General features: G+C 42.1%; 1 protein-coding gene across 1 annotated transcript in view; it reads right to left on the minus strand.

Annotated features, from left to right (window-relative positions):
- Positions 1 to 6,428: 6,428 nt before the first annotated feature.
- GARS1 (glycyl-tRNA synthetase 1) overlaps positions 6,429 to 26,149 on the minus strand; it is a 40,444-nt gene continuing 20,723 nt past the window's right edge. The window contains exons 10-17 of the mRNA XM_082661994.1: positions 25,849 to 26,013; positions 19,919 to 20,027; positions 18,978 to 19,122; positions 13,796 to 13,881; positions 12,075 to 12,184; positions 9,490 to 9,583; positions 8,291 to 8,481; positions 6,429 to 6,724 (exon numbers count right to left, since the gene is read on the minus strand). Coding sequence (XP_082518120.1) covers positions 6,599 to 6,724; positions 8,291 to 8,481; positions 9,490 to 9,583; positions 12,075 to 12,184; positions 13,796 to 13,881; positions 18,978 to 19,122; positions 19,919 to 20,027; positions 25,849 to 26,013 — 1,026 coding nt within the window. The 3' untranslated portion in view covers positions 6,429 to 6,598. The remainder of the gene's footprint in view (positions 6,725 to 8,290; positions 8,482 to 9,489; positions 9,584 to 12,074; positions 12,185 to 13,795; positions 13,882 to 18,977; positions 19,123 to 19,918; positions 20,028 to 25,848; positions 26,014 to 26,149) is intronic.

The raw sequence follows: 26,149 nt of genomic DNA on the forward strand, positions 1-26,149 counted from the left end.
TTTAAAAAAGAATGTTCATAAAGATTTTTTAAAGCTTGTCAGTGCTTTTTTTCTTTCCCATAATCTCATCCTGCTTAATCTCACTGTCAATTAACTCATCCTCAGATGCAGAACAGTGGGTTTGGATGAGCCAAAGAAGGTTTTAATTAGCATGAGCTGTTCTAGTTAGCATAACTGCTTCTGCACTAATTGCTGGTGATTGAGTTTTAAGACCCAACAAATGCAGACATTGGCTGGAAAAATTCTACTTCGGCTCGCTTCTGCACCAAGTCCTGAATGGTAAAAGAGGAGGGCGGTGAGCTTTGGTTCCCAAAGAGAAGGGCTCTCTCTTCCCAGGCCCAAGCTCAAGAAACTTCCATTAGGTTCAGGCTCAGGCTGTGGTCTGGGACAGAGGTGTGGAGGGTTAGAGCAGGGCTATCACAGCTAGATTCTCGAAGAGTCAGGACTGGAATCCACTTTGCAGGGTTTCCGACACAGAGCTCACAGCTGCACCCACCCCCATCCAGCAAGATCACAGCTCCTTAAGTAAAATCACCCGGGGAAACCGAAATCCCACTTCCCCATCCCCACACCTGCTTGTCTAATTGTGTCACTGGATACAAGTTTCTTTTAAATTCACATTGTCAAAGAGAAGCTCCTTTCGGGAGAGTGATGGGTCCAGCACTTCACATGGCAAGAAAGTGCACAACGGTGCAAGAGTAGGCAAAACACTGAAGGGAACAAGAGGAACGACGCCCCCTCTGAGGGAGCCCCTAAGGCTCATCTTGATACACTGTCCCTGTCCCCAACACGTACAGTCCACAGCATCTGGGCCCCACAGAGGAGACAGACGGTGCACATTTGCTCATTCAAACAGACCCTTTCTCTTTGAAATCCCACGAATCCAACTGTCCATGACCCAGGACTGGGTCTCTCCATCCAGTGTCCACAGCTGCAGTTCTGCAATCTCCCCTCTGGCCAACGTGGAGTGGGCTTAGAATTAAAAAATAAATCAAGCCTTTCTCATTTAACACAAGGGTCACCCACCAGCCCCACCCCACAGGGCCCAACGCAGGTTCACCTGCCTAAAGTCGTGCTGATGGAGGGCTTTCTTCTTTCTTTCTTTCTTTCTGAATGAGGACACAGTTTGTTTAATGGTAAAGAATTGTCAGCTTTAGGTTATACACGTTGCCCACAGTAACACTGCCTGAGTGTCTGAGTTGACTCACTTGTGGAAGTGTCTGCCTCCAGAGTCTACCCTTTACTATGATGATACCTCAGCCGCAGGAAATGACATCGGGCAGGAAAACGAGAATGGTTATAGGTTCTGGACCCAAGTATCAACAAGCACAGAGCAGTCAGGCCAAAGACAGGCACCTCCCACTCAGCTGGCTCCGGTGCAACTCGCAGGAGTGAGGGGAAAGGTATTACTCAGCTGTTCATGGACGGACCTACTAAAAACTTAAATCATTCTGTTCAACCAGCTTTCAGAAAAGGAAACGAATGCTCAAGGAGAGGAGAAAAAGGAATGAGTGACTCAGGTGACAGTTCTCCCCTCTCCAGGTGAGAGCCTCTTACGGTTCCCATGTAATAACTCTTAGCACTCCTCCCAGACCCAGACGGCAGACAGCGGTGCGCATGTTTATGCCCTAGCTGCTTGCACTGATGACTCAGTTTTTTTAAAAAATAAATTTATTCATTTATTTATTTATTTTTGGCTGCGCTGGGTCTTCCTTGCTGCAGGCGGGCTTTCTCTAGTTGCGGCGAGCGGGGGCCACTCCTCGTTGCGGTGCGTGGGCTTCTCATTGCGGTGTCTTTTATTGTGGAGCACGGGCTCTAGGCACACGGGCTCTAGGCGTGCGGGCTTCAGTAGTTGTGGCTTACGGGCTCTAGAGCACAGGCTCAGTAGTTGTGGTGCACGGGCTTAGTTGCTCCGAGGCATGTGGGATCTTCCCGGACCAGGGCTCGAACCCGTGTCCCCTGCCTTGGCAGGCAGATTCTTAACCACTGTGCCACCAGGGAAGTCCCTGATGACTCAGTTCTGACACATGCCCTAACCTGGGCAAAAGAATCTTAAATGGCTTCACAAATGATGCCTAAATGGTTTTGGTAAATCTATATATCGAGGCGGACAGGAATGCTGTGAACAACCTGATGCCAAGCAAAAATTGCATGCATTTTATGGGAAATACCCCAAATGAGCAAATGTTGAACAGTGGACAAGAGATAAAAGTAGGAAATAAGCAAGGGCGAGAGAGAGATGAGAAGAGGAAAATTTTAGCTTGATAGGACATTAAGCAAAATTGGTGGTTGAGGACAGAAATGGGTTCGTGGAGACAGAGAATATCAGTGCTATAGTCTACCGGTGAGCCTGTGGACAGTCTTCTTGCCGCTTCCCTCATCTTCCTCTCTAGTGCGGGCAACAGAGAGAGGAAGATGAGGGAAGGCACAGTTTCTCGTGAAATGAGTCATGGCTGAGAAAACTAGACTTCCTAACGTGGCTGAGAATCTGCTGCTACAAACTCCAAAGTGTGGGACATAAGGAAAGGTCTTGAGTTGCAGGGCGAGGTTGTATACAAGTAAGACTTTCCGGATGGCAACAAACTGTCTAAGCTTTGTAAAAAGTGACTGAGTAAGGCTTAGGTGCAGTTAGGATAGTGACAAGGACGGGAAGTAAGTTGTAGGCTCCTCCAGGAGCCCCATCCCTTACAGACCTACGAACCTGTCCAGTTAGCCACAAAGCCAACTCCACGACTCTATGGTACCGAGTGATAAAACTCAAGGTCAGCTATTTGGATTTGCAAAAGGTCAAGCTTTCCCAGCATTTGAGAAGGTAAGTTTCCACGGCTGTCAGAGAACACACGGATTTCCTCATTCTCTGAGGCTGAATACGCCGGAGCACTTCTCTTCTTAAAGGAAAGATTTCTTCGGACGCTTCAAGGCACGCTTCCTCTAGTCATCTTCATCCCCAGCCACAAAGGTAGAAACTAGCAGAGCACAGATGACAGCGTAGTGCGATTTGATCGTGTACTTTGAACTTGGTTCAAAACTGGTTCTGCCCCCTACTAGCTGAGTGAACCTGTAAAGCTTCTGCTTCCTTTTTCTTTTATGTACAAGGACAATAGGATACTTAAATTATTGTAAGGGTAGAAAGAGAGAGCACAAGGGACCTCTCTTAGAACAGCGTGGCACGTGGTAGGCACCCAGCAAACGTGCCCTTCTCCCTGGAAACACTGTGCTCCAACCACTGAAGTCCTGGGGAATGGGACAGGCCAGCCTATGGGGCCGAGGAGGGGAATTCACCCCCCAACACTGGGCAAGGGAAGCAGGATGTGAGCTGTAGAGGGTTCGTGAGCGCACATTCACATTCCATGCTCACAGCGGAGCAATGAAAACAATGCCCGCTAAATCCATCTTTTCTGGGAACTTTGGTGTTGACAACTTTTGACCCCTGTTGTCATTAGAAACTTTGTTCAGAAGACCCTTCCCCACCCCGGAGTGAGGGGGGCGGGGTTCAGGCTCTTTATGGCTTGAGGTGAAGCCTCCGTTATAGCAGAGGTTTTCCTAAGGTGCTTTCAAAAGACTGATGCCCGGGCAACAGAACTCAATAAATTGGTTTGAGGGAAGCACAGATGTGAGCAATTTTTAAAGCTCCAGTGTCTCCAGTGTGCAGCCAGGGTTGAGAACTAACTCACTGCTGCGACAGGTTTAAAAAGATGTGTCCTGAAACATGCAAGGAAGGTACACCGTCCCAGCTGGGAGAACAGAAGTCACCAGCACCAGAGGGGCTCCTGGCAGGAGGGCAGGGCCACAGGCTACTGCTCTCAGGCATTTCCTGGTGAAGCTCCCAAATCACATTCCAATTTCGGAAGAGATATTAATCCCCTCCACATGGTCTTAACACAATTATTGGGTAGACACAGCCCAGTAACCAAGAATTATTGAAGAGACAAGAGGCGAATTTTGAGGCACAGCAAAATTATTCATCCATTCATGCGCTGAATCTTCAGCTAGATTTCTTTGTGCTGTAGGCCAAATGCCAAACAAACAAAACCTGCCTACCTACTATGCCTTACACACAGTCAGACTATCAGCAAAGATGCTGGTGCAAGGCTCTCTCACATGAGTGACGCTATCAAAATCTCTCCATCCTAGGTGCCCCCCCCCCCCGCAAGAGACACAGATTAATAGTTTTCTCTGGTGACAGGAGGTTAATTTAGGAGCAGCTGTAACCAGAGATCATTTGCATTTATTTCCAGGTGATCTGGTTCTCTTGTGAATAGACTCCGCTGGCTAAGACAGTCACTACCGTTACCCTAAGTTTATACTGGTTAAGGGACCAATAATAAATAAAGGTCTAGAGTGAATGTATTTCAAGTGATTTATTGAACAAAATAATTTTGCAAATTGTTGTCACAAAGACCTTTGGACATCAGACGTCTCCAGTACCATCTCACCCAATTAGTAAGATCATTTCTGTATTTACACGACTTGGCAATGATCTCCTTTTCTGGAACGCTCATCTGTATTCAGTATTTTACTACTATGAGCTATTAAGCACTACTAAGGTTCTGGACTCCTGCAGAACTCAGGCACAGGACACCTCTCTAGACTCAGCTCCTGAATTCCAACCGAAGTTTTAAAGGAACTCCTGTGTTCCTACGTACATTCCATGGAAACCAGTTAGAATCTGACCCTTCCCCGTCCCTGTTTTTCAGGACAGCGAAGAACAGATGTGGCTTCCCTGAGAGGCAGTGCTACTTACCCAGCTCTTGAGCTACAGCCCAGTTTGCTACATACAAATACATAAATAATAAGGGCCTTACAGTATATCAAGCCAGAAAGACCCTGGCTTTATATACGCATCGGGCTTGAACAGAGGAGAGGGGTGTGTGCACACAACTCTTGTGTGTAAAGAGCCTCTTTGTTTAGAAAACAACTCTTTCGCTGCTTGTGCTCACAAGCAAGCACACGTGACACAGAACCAGAGGGCTCTGCCACTGGCCCATCTTCCCCACTCAGGTAATCAGTCGCTTCAGAGACACCGGGTGTTCTCTCAGGAGAAATCACGCATTGCACATAGAGGAAAGAACAGAGAAGCCAGGGCTGGTAGAATTAATATCCAGCATCTAACTCATGGCAAATGTATTTTCCAATGAAAAGCGAAGAGCGCTTGGGTTCCAATCCCTTTATGATCCGAAGGAGGTAAATCCCACTATGTGTTTAATATATCTTTTCTCATCAAGGAGCTCATAACAATGTCTGAGGTGGCGGTGACTGTCTGACTATGGAGGTGCCCACTGTAAAAGGAAGTTAAATAAATGGGAAGAAGTAAAGACAACTGCCCCCCACCCCTACTCCAGCCCCAATGTGACAATGCTGGAATACACCCCAAGTGAAGAGCTAGATTATTAGGAATCTGAGGTGAAAAGAATCCCTAGAAAATAAAAACTCAGTTTATTTAAAAGCTAGTTCCTTCTAATTTAATGATGAATACTTTGAAAAGCACTGGGTAGAAGAGAAATAAGTTTCAGTGAAAGGCTTTCTTCCCCATATTTGTTCAAAACTTCAAGACTCATCCAAAGTCTATTTATTGACGACCTACTACGTGCAATACTGTGGTAGGCGTCATCGGAGATGAGATAAAGATGAGAGAATCCCTGGGGCACTCTTCAACTGCTCTTCACACCCAAGACAAAGGAAAACATTCTGGAAAGGGCCCCTCCCCTCCCCTCTACTGTCTGAGAGGAAGATGGGAAGCCAGACAGTCTTAGGTCTGTAAATAAAGAGCTGCTCAAATTGGCACATCCTTGAATTTTTTCCTAACAAATAAACATCTGTGTTCTGAGTGTCCTGTACAAAAACATCATAGAAGTAAAGTCCCTCAAAAGCTGAGCCAAAAAATACTAGTGATTTCCAGGGCTACCTGGGAAGCTAAGTACAAGCACGTCTTAAAATTCAAATAGAGGCTTTCTGTCAAGGCACCCCCTCCCGGAGACTCTGTCAGCAGGAGAATGGGGTCAGCAGCCCTGACCCCACCCCAGCAAGCCTCCTCCGCACCTCAGCTCCTCCCAGAAGCCGCCCACCTACTCAGAGACTGCTGCCTCTTTGGCACAGTGCATCACCACCTTCTCGGAGAAAGAGAAAGGATAGAAAAGGCAAGTCCACAGACAGATGAGTGGCTGCTTGCAGCTGGGGCTGGGAGGCGCATGAGAGCTCCTTTTGGAGCGACGGAGATGTTCTAAAATTGGAAGGCAGTTACACAGCTCTGTAAATACACTAAACGCCATCAGATTGTAAGCTTCAAACAGGTGAACTTTACGGCTCTCTGAATAAAGTTAACTTTAAAATGTATTAACTGTGTTTAACATTAAGCCGTGAGTGTCTACCCAAAGGTAGGAGAAATAGCTTTGCTGAGAACGCGGAAAGATGAGCAAGCGGATTACAGGTTTGTTCAGAATTCCTTCAGCTTTAATTGTGGGAGTAAGATCAGGCAGCCACTGAGGATAAAATGCAGTCCCCGGGAGGAGATGCAATGCTGTTTTTTTTTTTGTAAAGTGGACATGATGAGAGTTATTCTTTTATTAGCGCAAATGGTCAAAAGTTGCCAAAACTGTCCTCATTCTTCGATTGTCTCTTTTTTCCCAGTTTCTTGACCTTCAAAGAGAGGATATCTGGCCTCCACATCAGCCCACGTGATGCTGCCATTGGCCAGATCGCGAACTACGCTGGGCAGTTCAGAGACCTGGGGTAAAAGGAAAGAGAAGTCCCAGAATCAACCACCTCCATTAGATTGTCCAAAAGAGGATTCACCCTGAACTCAGGAAACTATATAGAGAGCCAAGGCAGTGTCTACACAATGACAGGATCCCTCTACAAACTGGTCCCCATACCATGTTTCTTGTGACTCCCACTGAAGCCTCTTTACCTCCTTCCCAGGCCTGGGTTCAGGCTCTTCTTCCCGCCCAGAACGGCTGCCTGCTCCCTGGATAACTCAATTCTCCCGCGCGGCCTTTCCTAATTATTCCAAATCTCTGTGCCACTTGAAGTTACTTCATGTGTGTAAAATTTAACTCTTAAAACTGGGGTCAATCAAGTAACATGAGTGAAGGGAGCTGGGAAACTGGAGAGCTCCCATGAAGGGGGCCAGCTGTTCCTCAGCCAGAACCGAACATTGGCTGCCACACAGCAGGGGTTCTCAGACTTGAGTAACCATCAGAATCACCCAGAGGGCTTGTTAAACCAGTTCTGCCCGACCTCTCTCTCTCTCCCCCAACCCAGTTTCTGATTTAGTAGGTCTGGGGTGGAGACTTCTCTTTCCTAACAAGTTCCCAGGTGATGCAGGTGCTGCTGGCCCAGGGACCACACTTTGAGAACCCCTGCCCGACGGGAACATCGGTTCAGAGTAGGCAGATCTGGTTCTGTAAAAAGATGAGCCAGAAATCTGTGACCTCTGTAGTAGACTAAAAATTCCCTTGGAAAAAAGCAGTCTTTCACTTATGTTTTCCCTATTACTCTCTGTAACAAGCAGAGCACACGATAGGCACTCTAAATAAAAACCTGCTCAAGATAGTCAGGCGGCTGTCAATTAAAGTGGCCACTCTTTCCTTTCCCTCCTGTACTTTTCCCATCTCCACTGTTCCCTTCCCATCAAGTAAAATTACTGAAACATTATTCACTGTTTTGAATTAATTGAAAAAGTTTATACGTACTCATGTGTACATTTATATAGAAATATAAAGATAAAACTGTCTACGCCCCCGAAAGCCTACCAATAAAGCTATGGCAACAACCACCAGGGATCATATTTCCCTTGTCCAAATAAATAACTATAAAAGGGAACTGTGAGAGAATGAGCCCAGGGTGATCTAAATGGCTATAAAATATTAGAGAGGGCTTCCCTGGTGGCGCAGTGGTTGAGAGTCCGTCTGCCGATGCAGGGGACGCGGGTTTGTGCCCCGGTCCGGGGGGATCCCACATGCTGCGGGGCGGCTGGGCCCGTGAGCTATGGCCGCTGGGCCTGCGCGTCTGGAGCCTGTGCTCCGCAACGGGAGAGGCCACAACAGTGAGAGGCCCGCGTACCGCAAAAAAAAAAAAAAAAAAAAAATATATATATATATATATTAGAGAAGTGTTAATGAATATTTTCATAATTAAGCCAAGGAGGTTTGGAATCTGTGCTCTGATAGTAACTTATAATTAAAATTAAAAAGAAAAAAAAGGGGAGCATAAACACAACAAAATCCATCTCAAATCAGAAGGAACCAGTACACATTTCTAAGATTAAAAATGCCAAAGAGAAGGCAGCCACCTCTGCTCTTATCTGCCGCATGGAGTCTCGGTCCCGCAGGGTTGCCGTGTGAGGGGCCTTGTTCACTGTATCAAAGTCAATGGTGATGCCGAAAGCCACGCCGATCTCATCAGTCCTGGCGTAGCGTCTTCCGATGGACCCCGAGGAATCGTCTACTTTGTGAGAGATGCCGTGCCGGGTCAAGGCTTCCGCTATCCAAAATAAATTAAGTAAATTAAAAATTTAAAAATGAGAAAGTCCCAATGTCATCTCAATGTCGTACAAGCTCAGGACGCTTATAAAAGGGACTTACACCAAAGAGCAGTAAGTTGCAGTTGCAAGAGAAAGAAAAATTCCAAAAGTATCATCCCTTGCTGGCGCCCAACCCCTCACTCATACCTACATCTCATTCAGCTGCAGGGGAACGAGCATCAGACTAGGAGCCAAGGCCAGGAGGCTTGCATGACCCTGAGCAGCTCAGTGAACGCTTCCTGTTTCCCAACTCTGAAATATGTGGGCCACACCAGGTGGCCACTAGGATCCCTTTCAGTGCTGTGGGTCCAGTGGCTGTAGACCCACTGGGGATGTTACCCTCCACTAGGGTTCCCCTGATGAAGCAAGCAGCAGGGTCAACAGGAGAAGCAAGGATGTTTGAAACCTGACTCTTGGGTCCTACGCTGACTCATTCAAATGCAGGAGAAAACATCCGGAGCAAGCATACTCTCTCTCTTAGAAATAAGACCAGATGCTAAAATCCCTTAGATTTAGTCTTCATTCAATATGTATTTTTATTGAAGAAAAGAGACATTTCTGGGGCTTCCCTGGTGGCACAGTGGTTCAGAATCCGCCTGCCAATGCAGGGGACACGGGTTCGAGCCCCAGTCCAGGAAGATCCCACATGCCGCAGAGCAACTAAGCCCGTGTGCCATAACTACTGAGCCTGTGCTCTACAGCCCGTGAGCCACAACTACTGAGCCCGTGTGCCTAGAGCCCGTGCTCCACAACAAGAGAAGCCACCGCAGTGAGAAGCCCACGCACCACAATGAAGAGTAGCCCCCGCTCGCCACAACTAGAGAAAGCCCGCGCAGCAATGAAGACGCAACACAGCCATAAATAAATAAATAAATAAATTTATATATATAAAACAAAGAGAAACATTTCCTAAAATTCAGTCTACTTGACAGTATTCCCATGGAGATCACCCAACTGGATTTGCTTACATAATTCCTTGACAAACGGCATGAACTCCTGGTTTTGGCTCAGTGGAAGGACGGAACATTTGAATGGAGCTACTACAGCAGGGAAACTGAAGAACTAGATGGTTTGGAAAGAAAGAAATCCAAATACGTTAGTGTATAAAGATCTAAACATTAATGTCCAATCTTCACTGTTAAAATACTAGAAAACATGATATGAAAAAGCAGTGTGACAAAACAGAGAGAGCAGGATATCCAGAACTAGAATCAGAAAGATCTCGTTCTCAGTTCTGAATTTGGACCAACTCGGTGAACTCTCCCTCTCTGGAGCTTAGTTTCTCCATCTAAAAAGTAGATCTCTACCATCTGCTCTGCTTACTTGGCAGGTCTGTTGTAAGAAAGTTAAATGATGTAAAGGCATTCTGAAAGCTACGATCTAAGATGGTAATTATTTGGTACCACTTAAAAGCCTTACTTCTTTCCGTGGAGATCCCTAAAGAACCTCCTCCCAAATCATCAGAGAAGTAGTGTCAAAAGACAAAATTCCATTCTGTCCTTTAAGAGATTCAGCATAGGTGAAGGCTCTCTGAGCCTTAGTGACTAAGTAAAACAGAAAAGCTTAATTAGCTCACAAATGTGTGTCCCAGAGAAATAGTAGAAAACAAACAAGAAAGATGCTCTGTATACCCATAGAAAAGTACAGCCCCCCTAAACTGCTCCTGAAACAGGTTTCAGATTTATTCAGAAATAAAACAAAGATACTCTGTTGAAGGCAAACTAGTCTACCATTTGGGGGTGGAAATGAGAGCTGAAGATAGTTCTTAAATAATATCTGTAAAAAAGGTTCACTTGAAGGCAAGAATATGAGACTCAGAATGAATAGGTCCCATTAAAATAATGAATGACACAGGGTCCAGTTTAGCCCCCGCAAAGCCTGATTAATCTTAAATGCCAAGCAATGGTGAATATTCCACTGTAAGTAAACCCTAGACTCTACCAACATAGTACCTGAATCATGGAACACTCAGAATTCCACTCCTCTCCTCCATCTTGTGATAATTTCATTTAACGTGAGAGAGAAGTGGGGACCTGCCTTTATAGAAAATTAATTTTTTTTATCTCACTAGCAATGCTTTTATACCAAATTTACAGGAAGATGGATCGAGGGACTATGTGCTAACAATTTAGAAACATATTTGGCTTCTCACAGCCTAATCAAATTTCTCTCCATGATGAGAATCTCTATGCAATTCATAAAACACTATAACTAATTTATTCTTGCCTAGCCTTTATGAAATTTTTATTAAAACTCTAGTCATATCAATATCATTAGATTCAAAGGAACAGCTAAAAGATTTTTACAAAAACTTTTCATTAGAAAAATAGCAGGAAAAGCTTGAAGCAAACTTGACTTCTAAAAAGAGCACATTCCTTTAAGTATGACATCATTCCTCAGGAAGAACCATGCCTTATGTTTGCATGTCTGTGTCCAGCTCAGGTGCTTACTATCTGTTAATGAATGAAAAGCTGCTCCTTAAATGTCAGGAAATGAAGATATAACGTAACGGCAGAGACTAAAAGAGTAGCTTTATTAGCTACACATTACCCATGGTACGTCAGACTTTTAAAAATACTGGTGCCAAGAACTCATCAGTCCGTTTTCAAGATGAAACACCCTAGAAAGAACTACAGAGCTCATGTCCAACATTGCGTACACACTCAGCTTTAGCTGGTCATGCAGGTAACAATGCTTCTTTCAGTTAATTTGACCTATACAACCTCTCCTCCCTAGCATTCTTCTTCTGAGTGCCTTTCCTGGAAACCTGAAGCTATAAATTAAAGGAGTATAATTTCCACAGGCAGAGGCGAGGTGAGAGAGGTGAAATTAGCCAGAATGAAGAGATACGTGGTAGGCACGCGGCAGTGATTCAAAAGCACCCGAGCCAAAAGAAAACTTGAGGGAGTGGATGAAAACTTCTTAAAAACATTTATCCTTAGCTAGGCTTGAATGTTAGGAAAGGCTACACCTCACATGCTACTGCCCAATTTATTATCTGTAAATCTCCCACACTGGAATCACCTGGGGTTCTTATTTTAAAAAAGAACCAAAAAACCAGATCCCTGAGTCTCAGACCTAGTGAGAATAAGTATCTCTGGAATAGAACCTAGGAATTTACATCTTTTACCCCCAACAAACCCCAGACTATTTTATGCAATTTGAGAAGGTTCCTTTCAATGCTTTACCAATGTATAAATACAGTTTTTTGGTTTGATCAAATTCTATGAATTATCTCCTCCTTCCCAATTTTCTGAAAACACGAGTATATCCAGAAAGTACCATTCCTTCCATTGATGCAATACAGTTCTCCCAAAGTAGTATGTTCTGTCTCAGAACTCAAATGCAACTAAAACAATGGCATCTAGAATAACCTACACATCCAAGCTCAAATGAGATAAAAAAGTGCTTTGCTTCGTAAACAGTTAAGCAAAGGTGTTAACATTACAGTAAATAACAACTGATTGTTTCAGAGTTGTCTTAACATCACTCAGTAAATGTTGTTCTCTGACACTGTAAGAGAACAAACAGTACACTGTACGTGACAACTCACCGTTCTCTGTTCATCTCCCTCGCGTATTTGGAATGTATGTTCAAATACTGTATACATGATCCTACCCAGGCCAAATGAGGGTTCAATTACACTCGGAACAACTTCTTCCACTGCAAGAGAGAGAGAAATTCAATAACACTCTCTCAAACCTCACATAATGCATTTCAGGTCCTCTCTAAACAATTCTTACTGGCCCTAAAAATATTTCTATTCTAGATAGATGGTGATCGACCTTGTACATCAGGACAAAGAAATCAGAACAATCCTAAAAACTATTTCCTGGTAGAAAACACAGTGCCTTTAAAGAGAAAACTGGAGTGAAAATTTTTTTACCAAATTTAATTTTGTTTATACAGCATAAAAATGAAACAAGATACCAGGGTATTCCTTCCCCAGTTGGTAAGCTATGAACAACAGCTACCACACTCTATCATCTGCCTCGGCTATGCAGAAAGCATTAAAACTCTAGAGCATCTGTAAGACTTCGTTAGAATTAAAAAATCTACCACCACAGCTGGCAAAATTAACAAAAACAACTCCTACGTACAACAAGTGTCATTGATTTGTGTTTTACTCTTTATCTTGCTATCTGGATGAGAACTCCTTAAGAGAGCCAAGTTACTGCCATCGTATTTCCAAGGTTCTGGGGTCAGGAGCCCCTCAGAGAAGAGTTGGCTCAGGGACCAGCACTCAATCCAATACATTTACGTGGGGCGCCACGGCTCTTCCCACGGGTGAGGCTATGCCTGCGGTATACACAGGAACTGTCTTCATTGTTACTTATTATTCAGAAAGGAAGCATGGCTAAGCACTATCCAGGTCTAAGGTAACTGACCCTAACCTTGGAGAATTTATGTTTCAAGAGAAATGAGATAATTGGAACCAAAAACTTACACATGAGAATAACATTTCAGAAATATGATCAAGGCATTTCCCGCCCATCGTTTCCTGGCATCCAAGCAATGGTGAAGTACAGCTCTGAGCCAGCTGCCAGGATAGTGGCTAAAAAGCCCCAGAGCAAGAAGAAGGATCCCCTGCTTCCTCCTATCACTTTTCAGACTCCTTTTACAGCTCATTGCAGCCTGGTGACAACGATGCAGGCCAAACACAAATGGAAAAGGAGGCCTGCTTGCTCCATGGGCAGTAGCATCTCAAATACCCACTACTCTTAGTTTCCAGAAGCTTCAATTCAGCCAGTTAACCACAAGCATCCTTCGTATATTCTCCAAAATAGTCATTTCCCAATTCACGGAATTTGTTCTACCAAAAATAATCATCTCCTTGGCTTTTAAAAAAGCATGAAAGATCACTAATCTAAACTACTTTTAACAAGTTAATTTGCTAAAATAGACAGAAGGGATGAGTTCTCTCTTTTGCTTAAGAAACAAAAGGACTTTTCCTTAAAGTGAGAAAAGAAAAAAAAAGATGTTTTTAATCAAAGAGATATTCTTCATATGTACCTCAGGTCACACAGGAAACATAAAGGTGGCATTATAAATTATTCTTCAGTATGAGTACAATTATGTTTTTTAAAAAAAAAAACCTGAGATAATACCTTGAACATATTCATCAAATTTAGGGTTATAGCATTAAGGATTTTTCTTCTTCAAATTTTCCATAAAATGGTTATGCTATGAAACTTAAAAAAACAAAAAAACAAAATGCCTTTAAGGAGTAATGATTTTTGTTTGTTTGTTCCTTAATTATTTTTACAAATTTACCATGTAGTGTTTTCTGGAACCTCTTCACAATGACCATGTCTTTTGTCAACTGAAATGTTTTCCCTTCAGTTTCAATAGTAAATTCCCTGCAAAGAAACAAGGCACATTACATATTGGTGAAAACACATATCCTATGCCTTAGTTTAAAGAAGTTATACAGACTGCTAAACTGTTTTTCATTTTAAGTGTAATACAACTTGGTCAACAATCCAGATATAATAGCTGAAGTCAAATTTAAATTAGTTCATAAGGAATACCAAATTAATTATTCTAACAACGGCACCAAACAGTATTTGGGGAGGCACCCAAAAATGTGGTTAGTGTTATAAAATTCCACAAGTGACTTATGACCAATTCTTTTGGTTTTGAGATCAAGGTAAAACCAAAGAAAAATTTTTTAAAATTCAGTTTTAGAATAATTACAATAAATTTGTCAAAAACAGGCCTGCTGGCAAAAAGACCACTGTTCTCACTACTGTCCCAACAAATGTAAAAATGACCAACTTGTCATCTTACAGAAAGAAATTTTAAAACTCCCACACTATTTCCAAAATAAACTTTGACACTTACATTGATGAAGATCAGCTTAAAAGAAGTTTAATGATTCTGCTTGACATGTCAATATAAAATACTATCCCCACAAAAATTACTGCCTGCATGCCATATGTTCACATCCTGAGATACGCCCATTCCATTTCAGGTTATAAGAATTCACCTTGGGACTTGCCTGGTGGTGCAGTGGTTAAGAATCTGCCTGCCAATGCAGGGGACACGGGTTCAAGCCCTGGTCCGGGAAGATCCCACATGCCGTGGAGCAACTAAGTCCGTGCGCCACAACTACTGAGCCTGTGCTCTAGAGCCCGTGAGCCACAACTACTGAGCCCACGTGCTGCAACTACTGAAGGCCGCGCGCCTAAAGCCCGTGCACTGCAACAAAAGAAGCCACTGCAATAAGAAGCCCGCGCGCCACAACTAGAGAAAGCCCACACACAGCAATGAAGACCCAACGCAACCACAAATAAATAAATAAAAAAATTTTTTTTTAAAAAAATTCACCTTTATAAAGCACTTCGTGTAATACCTGTATTTCAGCTTATGAAGTATTTCCTCACATTATGAAGATCAATTTGGATGTGTCTCATCTCACAAGCAGCTCAGGGCAGGGAAAAGAGTGCCCTCATGTGGTTGTCCTTGAAGCTGTATGGCTGATACATGGTACACTGCGTTTTGCTAGTTTCTTGCAGTGATAATCTCATGCATCATATGAATGGTTTTCATTGATTGCCTCCACTTTTACTATTCTGTCTGAAGTCTGTGCACACATGCATTAAAGACTCCATATAAACAGTATCATATATATTGTCTCTGTGAGCACAATCTAAGTGTAGAGTAGGTAACAATTATGAAAAAGCTGAAATTAGCAAGGAGATAGCCATTATTTGAGAATAATTTTTTAAAACCTGTCTTGTTTGCAGATAATGATATCTGCTAGTAACCTATGTTTACTTTATTGGCATTTGATGTTATTTTAGCATAAACAGACATTAATTCTGGGAGACCAGAAATGTTTTAAAATTTCTTGTAAATTTTATCTTCAACTTACAAGAGTTCATCTTATGATAGTTCTTTTGACAAATACCCATACACACGCAACCACCATCGCCCCAAATGTTCCCCTAAGTCCCTTCTCCTTCAATCCCCTTCACTGTTTCTATCGCTATAAACTAGATTTGTCTTTCCTAGAATTTGGTGTATAATCCTTTGTGTAAAAGGGGTTTGGCAAAATTTCTGTGTATGAAATAGGGTTTGCAGGCCATATGCAGACTCTCATACTCCGTTTTTTTGAACAATGCTTTGAAAATGCAAGTCATTATTAGCTAGATAGTGGTACAAAAAACAATATGAAAGATGTTTCAAGTGTACTTAAAATGTATACTCTTTGGTTATCAGGTATTCTATAAATGGTGAGTAAGTTGATTAACAGTGTTTATATCTTCAAATTCCTATTGATTCTTTTTTGTCTACTTGCTCTACTGATCACCGAGACAGGGGTGTAGAAATCGCCAACTGTGATGGTAGATTTGTCTAACTTTCCTTTCAGTTCTGTTAAGTTTGCTTTATATATTTTGAGGTTGTTTTTAGTGGCATACAAGGTTAGAGGTGATGTGCCTTCTTGATGAATTGATCCCTTTACCATTATGAAATGCAACCTGGTAATTCTCCTTGCTGTGAAGTTTACTTTGCCTGATGTTAATAAGCCACTCCACCTTCTTGATTAATGTTTGTATGGGAAATAGTTTAAAATTCTTTTCCTTTTAAGCCTATTTGTGTACAGGCATACCTTGTTTTATTGTGCTTCACTGATACCGCATTTTTTGCAAATTGAAGGTTTATGGCCACCCAGCATCGATAAATCTCTCAGTGCTATTTCTCCAACAGCATGTGCTCACTTCATGTCTCTGAGTCATATTTTGGTAATTCTCACAAAATTTCAAACTTTTCCATCATTATTATATTTGTTATGGTGATCTATGATCAGTGGTCTTTGACGTCACTAAAGATTTCAACTTGCTGAAGGCTCAGATGGTCGTTAGCATTTTTCAGAAATGAAGTATTTTTTAATTAAGGTACGTACATTGGTTTTTATTTTTTATTCTTTTGGCCACGCCGCACGGCATGTGGGATCTTAGTTCCCTGACCAGGTGTCAAGCCCATGCTCCCTGCAGTGGAAGCATGGAGCCCTAATCACGGGACCACCAGGGAATTCCCTATTTTTTTTTTTTTTCCTGTACGCGGGCCTCTCACTGTTGTGGCCTCTCCCGTTGCGGAGCACAGGCTCTGGACGCGCAGGCTCAGCGGCCATGGCTCACGGGCCCAGCCGCTCCGCGGCATGTGGGATCCTCCCAGACCGGGGCACAAACCCGTGTCCCCTGCATCGGCAGGCGGACTCTCAACCACTGCGCCAACAGGGAAGCCCCCTATTTTAAAAATATAACGGTTATTGCACACTTGATAGAGTAGGTTACAGTGTAAACATAAATTTTACATGCACTGGGAAACCAAAAAAATTTTGTGTGACTCACTTTATTGCAACATTCACTTTATTGCAGCGGTCTGGAACCGAACCCACAATATGTCCGAGGTATGCCCGTGTATGAGAGTTACAGTCAGTTTCCTGGAAACAGCATTTAACTGGGTCTCGAATCTTTTAACCAGTTTGACAGTTAAAAGCTATTAATTTGAGTGTTTACATCATTATATTTAATATAACTATCAATATTATTGAGTTGAAATCTACCATTTCCTAAGTTATTTTCTTTTGGTCTCATCTGTTCGTGGTTCATTTTTCCTCTTCTCCTGTCTTTTTCTGGAGCATTTTTTATTATTCTATTTTAGCCCTCTCATTGGGTTATTAGTTATATCCCTTTGGTTTCTGTGTGTTTTATCCAGGCAATTGCTCTGGAGTTTACGGTATGTCCTTTTCTAAACTTACCATGGTGTACCTCCACACGTAATGTACACACCTCAAAACAGTATACATATTCTTACGTATTCCCAAGTCTTCACTCCCATCCTTTGGGCTACTGATGTCATACATTTTACTTCTACACATTATAAATTTCACAATACATTGTTATTGTTTTTGCTTTAAACAACCCATTATCTTTTAAAGAAATTCAGAGATGTCATTTTAAAGAAATGAAAGAAAGCGTTACTCATATTCACCCACATATTTATCATTTCTAGAGCTCTTAATTTCTTCGGGTAGCTCTAAATTTCCACACTTCTGCCTGAAGGACTTTCTTTAACATTTCTTGCAGTGTAGGTCTGGCTGGCAATGTATCCTCTTGAGTTTTTGTCTGAAAATATTTTCTCTTCATTTTTGAAAGATATTTTTGCTGGGTATACGGCTTTTGTCTGTAAGCACTTAAAAAGATTTCATTCTATTGTATTGTGGGTAGGTACACACAATTTCATTTGAGATACTGCCTCTAGATGTTCTATTTGGTTCTTTTTTACATATACATTCCCATTTCTCTCCTCATATGTTCATGTTTTCTCTTAACGTCCTTGAGCACAGGAAGCATATTTATAGTAACTGTTGTTTTTTTAAAATTTATCTATTTTTGGCTGTGTTGGGTCTTCGTTGCTATGGGTTGGCTTTCTCTAGTTGCGGCGAGCGGGGGCTACTCTTCACTGTGGTGCGCGTTCTTCTCATTGTAGTGGCTTCTCTTGTTGTGGAGCACAGGTTCTAGGCGCACAGGCTTTAGTATTTGTGGCACGAGGGCTCAATAGTTGTGGCTCACAGGCTTACTTGCTCCGCGGCATGTGGGATCTTCCCGGACCAGGGGTCGAACCCGTCTCCCCTGCACTGGCAGGCGGATTCTCAACAACTGTGCCACCAGGGAAGCCCCTATAATAACTGTTTTAACATCCTTCTGTATTACTTTCATCACGTTTGTCATTTCTGGGTGTTTCTTTTGACTGATTTTTCTCCTCTTTATGAGTCATATTTTCATGCTTTCTCATATGTCTAGAAATTTTTTATTGTTTGCCAGACACAGTAAATTTTACATTGTTTAGTGATGGATTTTGTTGAATTCCTTTAAAGATTCTTCTCTATCATTTTTACATTTATACTTACAACACTTACACAGACGACTCCAAAGTTCAAAAAAAGAGCACTGACTTAAGAGATAGATGTAGTTTCTAATTATCTTGGATAAGTCTCCTCCTCTAAGAAAGTTATTGGGGAAAAAAAAAAATCTTTATAGTCCATATCAAGTCTATTTCCAGGCCATAATGCCAAAATCTAGACAAACACAGTCCTTTAAATGTAGCCAAGAGATAGTACTTACCTGCAAAACATTTCTAAAGAAACTCATCTCACCCTAACTTTCAAAATCTGGCAGAGAAGACATAGCTGACTGGAGCCCATGTAAAAGTACGCATCTTTTTTTTTTTTGCTGTATGCGGGCCTCTCCCTATTGTGGCCTCTCCCGTTGTGGAGCACAGGCTCCGGATGCGCAGGCTCAGCGGCCATGGCTCATGGGCCCAGCCGCTCCGCAGCATGTGGGATCTTCCCAGACCGGGGCACGAACCCGTGTCTCCTGCATCGGCTGGCGGACTCTCAACCACTGCGCCACCAGGGAAGCCCAAAAGTACGCATCTTAAACCTTACCCTTTTTCATTCAGTAGTTTCTCCATTTCTGTAATGTAACACTCATCACAAACGGCAAGGTACTCCATCACCAGCTTTGCGTCCTTCTTATATGCCTTGCCAATTGCTCCCTTATTAGGTTCAAACTGAACAACATTGACTGTTTTGTATGAAGTAGTCAAGGAATACAAAACTATAGAACTGCCTTCGTATTTCGGGAAATGATCTTGAGGACAAGCCATCATCGACTTAAAACAGCTATCAGTTCCCTATTGGTGTCCGAGATCCTCTATATGCTGATTTCCAGTGCAAGATGAAACAACCACCCACAGAATCATTCAGATAAACCTCAGTCAAAATAAGTAAACATCATCAAGAAAGACTTTTTCAAAGTTACAGTGAGATAAAGGGATATTATCTAATCAGCAGTATAACCCAATACATAGCATAATAACCTCTGAAAACAATTCATTCATTTCTCAAATATCTCAACATGACAGGATCTATTTCCTGTCACTGGCCTAGCCCTTAGATCAGCTCACAATCTCACTGGCTTGGAAAAGAAGAAAATTTCTCCTTTGACGATCTACAGATCAAGTGAACTAAATTATTTCGTCTACCATAAAAGGCACTCATCTTTTAAAAGAGAAAGTAGTCACTAGGCACCCTTTACTTAAAGAGCATGTATGTAGATGAACGTGTGGGAAAGGGCTGAGAAAAACTGGTCAACATCCTGGAAGACATACAGAGCATTTTTCTTTCAAGGACCAGACACTGAGCGGGCACATGTCAGATTACAAGTAAAGAGAATAGGAAAGGAGCAATGAGATGGGTAAAATAATAGGTTTAAATAGTGCACAAACATCTCAGTTTATCCATAGAACAAGGTATAGACTTGGACTTATCCATTTCCAAGATGTTTACACTGTGGTCCTGAGCTGCTGAAGTGACCAGAAAGGATATGGGCTCTTTCAGAGGCTTCTCAGCTACGAGTGGGACTTTGGTGGCTCTCGCATGACAAGAAAGGTCATAACAGGAACGGTCAGCACATCCGACAATCTCAATCCAGCCCTAAGAAGACATGATAGAGAAAAACATTTGTAAGTCACACAAGGTTCATTCACAAATGCATGCGGATTATAGGTAACTCTTTCACATACTCAAGAATAATTCAATTACAGAATCTTCACTCAACTTTTATAAACGTTTGAAATGGGAATAGTTTTATACATCAGTAGTAACACCCTTACAAAATATAATTCACACATGTACACAAAGTAGTCTTTTCATTTTCTGGACAGAAATATTTTGCCATATTGTGAATGTGGGGTAAACTAATATTTTCTAGGATTTAGTTATGGAAATAAAATGTGAATCAAGACAAAACTGGCAGATCTGTTTCCAATTTGTGACCAGGATTCAAAATGAATCTGGCAAAAACCGCTAGGGCAACACTGTGTTACATACGGGGCTTTAGCATCCATGGATTTTGGCAAACTTGCAGGGGGGTTCCTGGATAACGATCCCCGACAGATACCGAGGGACCACTGTAATGGTTCTTCCCCCCTCACACTCATACATTTATGTTGTTAAAACCCTGGCTCAAATCAAAGAAGTAAAACCTGCAAAGTCATTCTTCTCTGTGCACTTTTAAGAACTGCCGAAGAGGAGGGCATGGCTGTTTCGGAAGAGCCCTACACTAGGCAAGTAAATGACATCCCTGGCCAGAATTCGACCTCCTGAATTCCACAGAGCGCACAAACAGCACATTCCCAGAGACTTCCTAGCGCCACACACACGAAGGGTTGAGGGGTCAACCAAGATCCTTTTTGTGAGTCCACACAGAACATATGCACCCACAAATCTAAACCTGGTGCTCACCTCAAAAAAAAGTTTGTGGAGAAGGAAAACAGGAAGAAAAACTTTCGTGATCTTTTAAAAGCATGGAAGATAGTTAAGAGGAGGAAGTACTTCACCAGTCTTTACCAGAGATAACAACAGTTCATGGGTTAGTGACCCCATTAGCCACCTGAAAATCCCTTTAGGGTTCAGAGACCAACACAGGTGACAAAAATAAGGTCAACAGCAGCAGGTGGGAAGGCAAGGATTCACCAAGGGGATTAGCAACGTGAGAAGAGGAGATATTACAACAGAAATCATGACATTACAATAAAAGAGCAGCAGAAATAAGAACATGCTATTATGATGCTGTGGTGATGGTAAGTCTGAACATAGGTGACAAAGTTACGAAGGACAACAGGTGTGCGGGGAAATCCGTCGGGAGTTAGTTATATCACAGCATGCCCCGCACCTACGTCACTCAGGTTCATAACTCTTCGCCAGAAGACTCTTATGAGAAATTACAAAGAAAACAATATAGTGTGTATGCATTTTTCTGAACCATTAAAAAGGAAAGAGGGGCTTCCCTGGTGGCGCAGTGGTTGAGAATCTGCCTGCCAATGCAGGGGACACGGGTTCGAGCCCTGGTCTGGGAAGATTCCACATGCCGCAGAGCAACTGGGCCCGTGAGCCACAACTACTGAGCCTGCGCGTCTGGAGCCTGTGCTCCACAACAAGAGAGGCCGAGATAGTAAGAGGCCCGCGCACCGCGATGCAGAGTGGCCCCGCTCACCGCAATTAGAGAAAGCCCTCGCACAGAAACGAAGACCCAACACAGCCAAAAATAAATAAATTAATTAAAAAACAAAAAAAAAAAAAGGAAAGAAAGGTAGTTCTCTGGTGGCCTAGTGGTTAGGATTCTGGGCTTTCACTGCTGGGCCCGGGTTCAATCCCTGGTTGGGGAACTGAGATCCCTCAAGCCACGCTGTGTGCCCCCCCCACAAAATTTTTCATTAAAAAAAAAAAAGGAAAGAAAAAGAAAAATATTAATAGATTACGATGCATCACAAGAAGGAGGAAATGAATAGAGTGCTAACGCATCCCATCAGCCTTGAAGGGTAAATAGAATGGACAGAGGACAGATGCTCAAAGAGGAAAAAGGAACTTTTTCTATGTTGCTATTTCATTATTTTATTGACTTTCTGCCTCTAAAAAGCTTTGAAAAAACTGTTAAGTAGATTCTGAAGGGTGTATTTAAGTGTTAACACCCAATAATACAGCCAGCCCTCTGTATCTGTGGGCTCCGCATCTGCGAATTCAACCAACTGTGAATGAAACATACTCAGAAAAAAAAATTCCGGGAAGTTCCAAAACGCAAAACCTAAATTTGCTGCGAATCTGGCAACTACTGGTATAGCATTTACATTGTGTTCGGTATTATAAGTAATCTAAAGATGATTTAAAGTATACGGGAGGATGTGCATAGGGTCTATGCAGATACTAAGCCATTTTATGTAAGAGACTTGAGCATCCAGGATTTTGGTGTCCGTGGGGATTGTGGAACCAAGCCTCAGCAGACACCAAGGGATGACGGTATTCCCTCTGTATGAAGTGTCTACTGCCCTCAAAACTTGGCATCAGATAGCTGTAGTAAACACACAGCTAAGCCGGCCACAAATGTGGGCATTTGTGCTCAATTCAGTTTCCTACCCAACAAAAGGAAAACTCAGTGAAGAACAGGTACTGTTTCGGTCACAGAATAAAACTTAATAACAGCATTACTACCACAGGGGTGGCAGGTTCCACTTCTTGTTAACGCCTAAGTTACTTTTCAAAAGCAAAGTGTTTTCAAAAATTCTTAAGAACCTGTTATTTGAATAAGAACAAAAGAGGTAAAAAGCTTAGTCAAGTAGATATCTAGTTAGTCCTTCTCATGAATATTTACTTTTGCCTTTAATCAAAAGAGTTTGGGAAAATTCAACCATCACAACTACTAAGCTTTCCAAGCACAAGCTACCACATGGGGTATTTCAAACAAAGAGGCAAATATAAAACTCATATAAGCTCAGAAACCCCAACACTTAACAACAACAAAAAAACAGGAATTAAAGAAAAAAGCTTAAAAACATGTAACTGGATCATTTGACAGTCACTAAAGATGTCAACTAGTATATCTATGCCCTTAAACATATAAACGTGCTCATTATCATTTACTAAAGATGTCAATGAACATATTTATGTACTGAAAGGTGACACTACAAAAACACGCCTAAGAATGGTAGACAACAACTTTGGGATCGTGGTTACCTCTGAGCAGAGAGAGGAAAAGGGTGGAACGTTAGCTATATCAGTAACTTTTTTATTAAAAAAATAAAATATGAAGCACACAAAAAGAAAATAGTAAAAGCTTTAAAGGAGTTCTCCCCCTCCTTCGAAGTCCGTTACTTCGGAGCTTCCGGTTTTGTTTTAGTCCAGTCTTCCAATGACCTTACACAAAACACTGTAGCCTAATCTCAAAGCTAGGCCCACATTTCTGTTTTTAAATTTTTTTCTTAATTCTTTTAGATTCAGGTATAATTAACATATAAGATTGTATTAGTTCCAGGTGTACAGCATAATGATTCGATATTTGTATATACTGCAAAATGATCACCACAGTAAGTCTAGGTAACATCCGTCACCACACACAGTTACAATTTTTTTTTTCTTGTGATGAGAACTTTTAAGACCTACTCTCTAAGCAAATTTCAAATATATAATACAGTACTATTAACTATAGTTACCATGCTGTACATCCTCAGGACTTATTAGGCTCACGTTTTCTGATCTCTCATCCTTGAGGGTTTGGCCACAGTTCACAGTGACACTCAGGAAAGGACGAGCAGGAATGCAGTAGGGTTTATGAAAGCAGTGTAGCACAATGGTTAAGAGCAGGGGCCTGGAGTCAGATAGCCCTGGCTCACATCCCAGCTCCACCACTCACTCACTAGCTGTGAGACTCAGGCAAATTACCTAACCTCTCAGCACTTCCGTTTCCTCAGAAATAGGACCAATGCACAGAATCACTGTGAGGATTACATAAGATAATAATACACTTAGAACGGTATACAGCCCTTAACAGTTCCAAATATTAAATGAACAAACAAATGAAACGTAGATTCAGAATCTAAATTGAGATAGCAAGAATTTGTGTCCAGGACTTCCCTGGTGGCACAGTGGTTAAGAATCTGCCTGCCAACACAGGGGACACGGGTTTGAGCCCTGGTCTGGGAAGATCCCACACACCACGGAGCAACTAAGCCCGTGTGCCACAACTACTGTGTCTGAACTCTAGAGCCTGTAAGCCACAACTACTGAGCCCACATGCCAAAACTACTGAAGCCTGCGCGCGTAGAGCCTCTGCTCCGCAACAAGAGAAGCCACCGCAATGAGAAGCCTGCGCACTGCAATGAAGAGTAGCCCCCGCTCGCCGCAACTAGAGAAAAGCCCGCGCACAGCAACGAAGACCCAACGCAGCCAATAAATAAATAAATAAACAAATAAATAAATAAAATAAAAAATAAATCTATTAAAAAAAAGACTTTGTGTCCAGTTTAGCTTGAAATCTTCTTATACAAAACAGAAAATAGTTTATTGGCTTAATTTGAAAATGAAAAGAAATTCCAGAAAATGTAATACATTTTGAAGTTAATGATCACCTACAATCCAAAAATAATTACCACTATCATTTTAGCATATGTCAAGTAAGCTTGTGAAGAAAGTAAAGTAAAGAAAAACCTAACAGATTCTTTCCTAATTCCACAAAGGAAAGAGAACATGTTAAAAACAATATCAGTAACAGCCACTACAGGTATATGCATATCATTATGCATGTACACATGTGCATATGTTTGTAAAGCATATAAAATTATCTTGAATAGGGGTTGACAAACCAAGGCTCATAGGCTAAGAATGGTTTTTAGATTTTTAAAGGGTTGTTAAACGAAAACAAAAAACAAAACCCCCCAACCAAGAAGAGAGGCAACAGAGATCCACAAAGCCTAAAATATTTACTAAAGAAAACATTTGTTCATGCCTGATCTAGAAAAGAGACATGAAACACTTCTGGGGAGCATACAATAGGAAGTTTCCCTTTCTACATAACACACTTAAGAATTATTTTTTGCTTTCTGTTTTACAAAAAGGGGTCATCATTTTTTTAATGACTTTTATTTTTAATTAAAAAAAATGTATCCATTAAAAGGAAGTCACTTTAAAAAGTAAGAAGTGCAACCAAGGACATGTGGGAACCACGGACTCCTGGGCTAAAGTCTCCATATGGGTGAGAAGCCTCCCTAGCACCAAACGAGGGAGATGCCAGAAGGCTCTTGGCCCCCTTGTTTTGGATGCCACCCTGTTCCCACTGCCACCAATGCAGGAAGCATCTCCTATATCCAAATGCCTTTCAATCCTAAGTTTCAGCACTAATGTTCATGTTTGAGGGTTGGGGGTGGGAAGCAACAGTGAAGAGGTAACCTGGAGGTCTTCTCTGAATTATTATTAAATATACAGAATTTGAGAAAAGGTAGTTCCTAAACAAGAGATCAGAATCTACTAGTCTATCCCCCAAATCTACCAAGTAACTCTCGAAACTAAGAGCACTATGACCTTCTTTACTCAGCCTCACCACCACTTCCAACGTTTGCCGGGGTCCTTGTCAGGAAGAAGGCCACCCCATCTTAGCTGCACTCAGGGATATTACCAATCACACTGCCCACACCAGGAAAGGACACACCAGCACTGCCCCGTCAGTGGCCTTCTCTTGCTCTCTCTCACTCTTATTCTCTCTGTAAAAGCCATCCAAGTCTACAAAGGGCTTCTGGGACATAAGAGTAGACCCCCACTTATGAGAGCGCAGGGGGGCAACTACTTTTTCCATTTAGCTCAGGAAGAAATCTGTTTTTTTCTTTTTGTTCCACTCTGACATGAAGCACACAAAAGGCAACTCTGATATCCATGCTTCTAGGTTAACAATGTGAAAATCACATGGTGAAAACCATTGCATTCTACTTACGTAGGATGTTTTGGATTCGGCATCCCAACAGTCACAGGCATAATGGGCCATCTCATTCTCCATGTGCTGTCGGAAGCGGAGCTTATCTGGAGATACGCCAACCTTCACGAGGTAGAGGTAGATGCGGCCAATGAAATAGCCTAACACTGAGTTGTTAATCACGCCCTAAAAATAAATGAATAGACAACTAAGTAGATAAATAGGCAAGCATCACGCAAGCAAGCATAGAAGAACGAACAAAAACACAAACATTAATGCTTTTGAAGGCCAAGGTACCATTTTCCATTGAGTTATTCATCAT

The sequence above is a fragment of the Grampus griseus genome, assembly GCF_964374135.1.
Source record: "Grampus griseus genome assembly, chromosome: 9".
Lineage (NCBI taxonomy): Eukaryota > Metazoa > Chordata > Mammalia > Artiodactyla > Delphinidae > Grampus > Grampus griseus.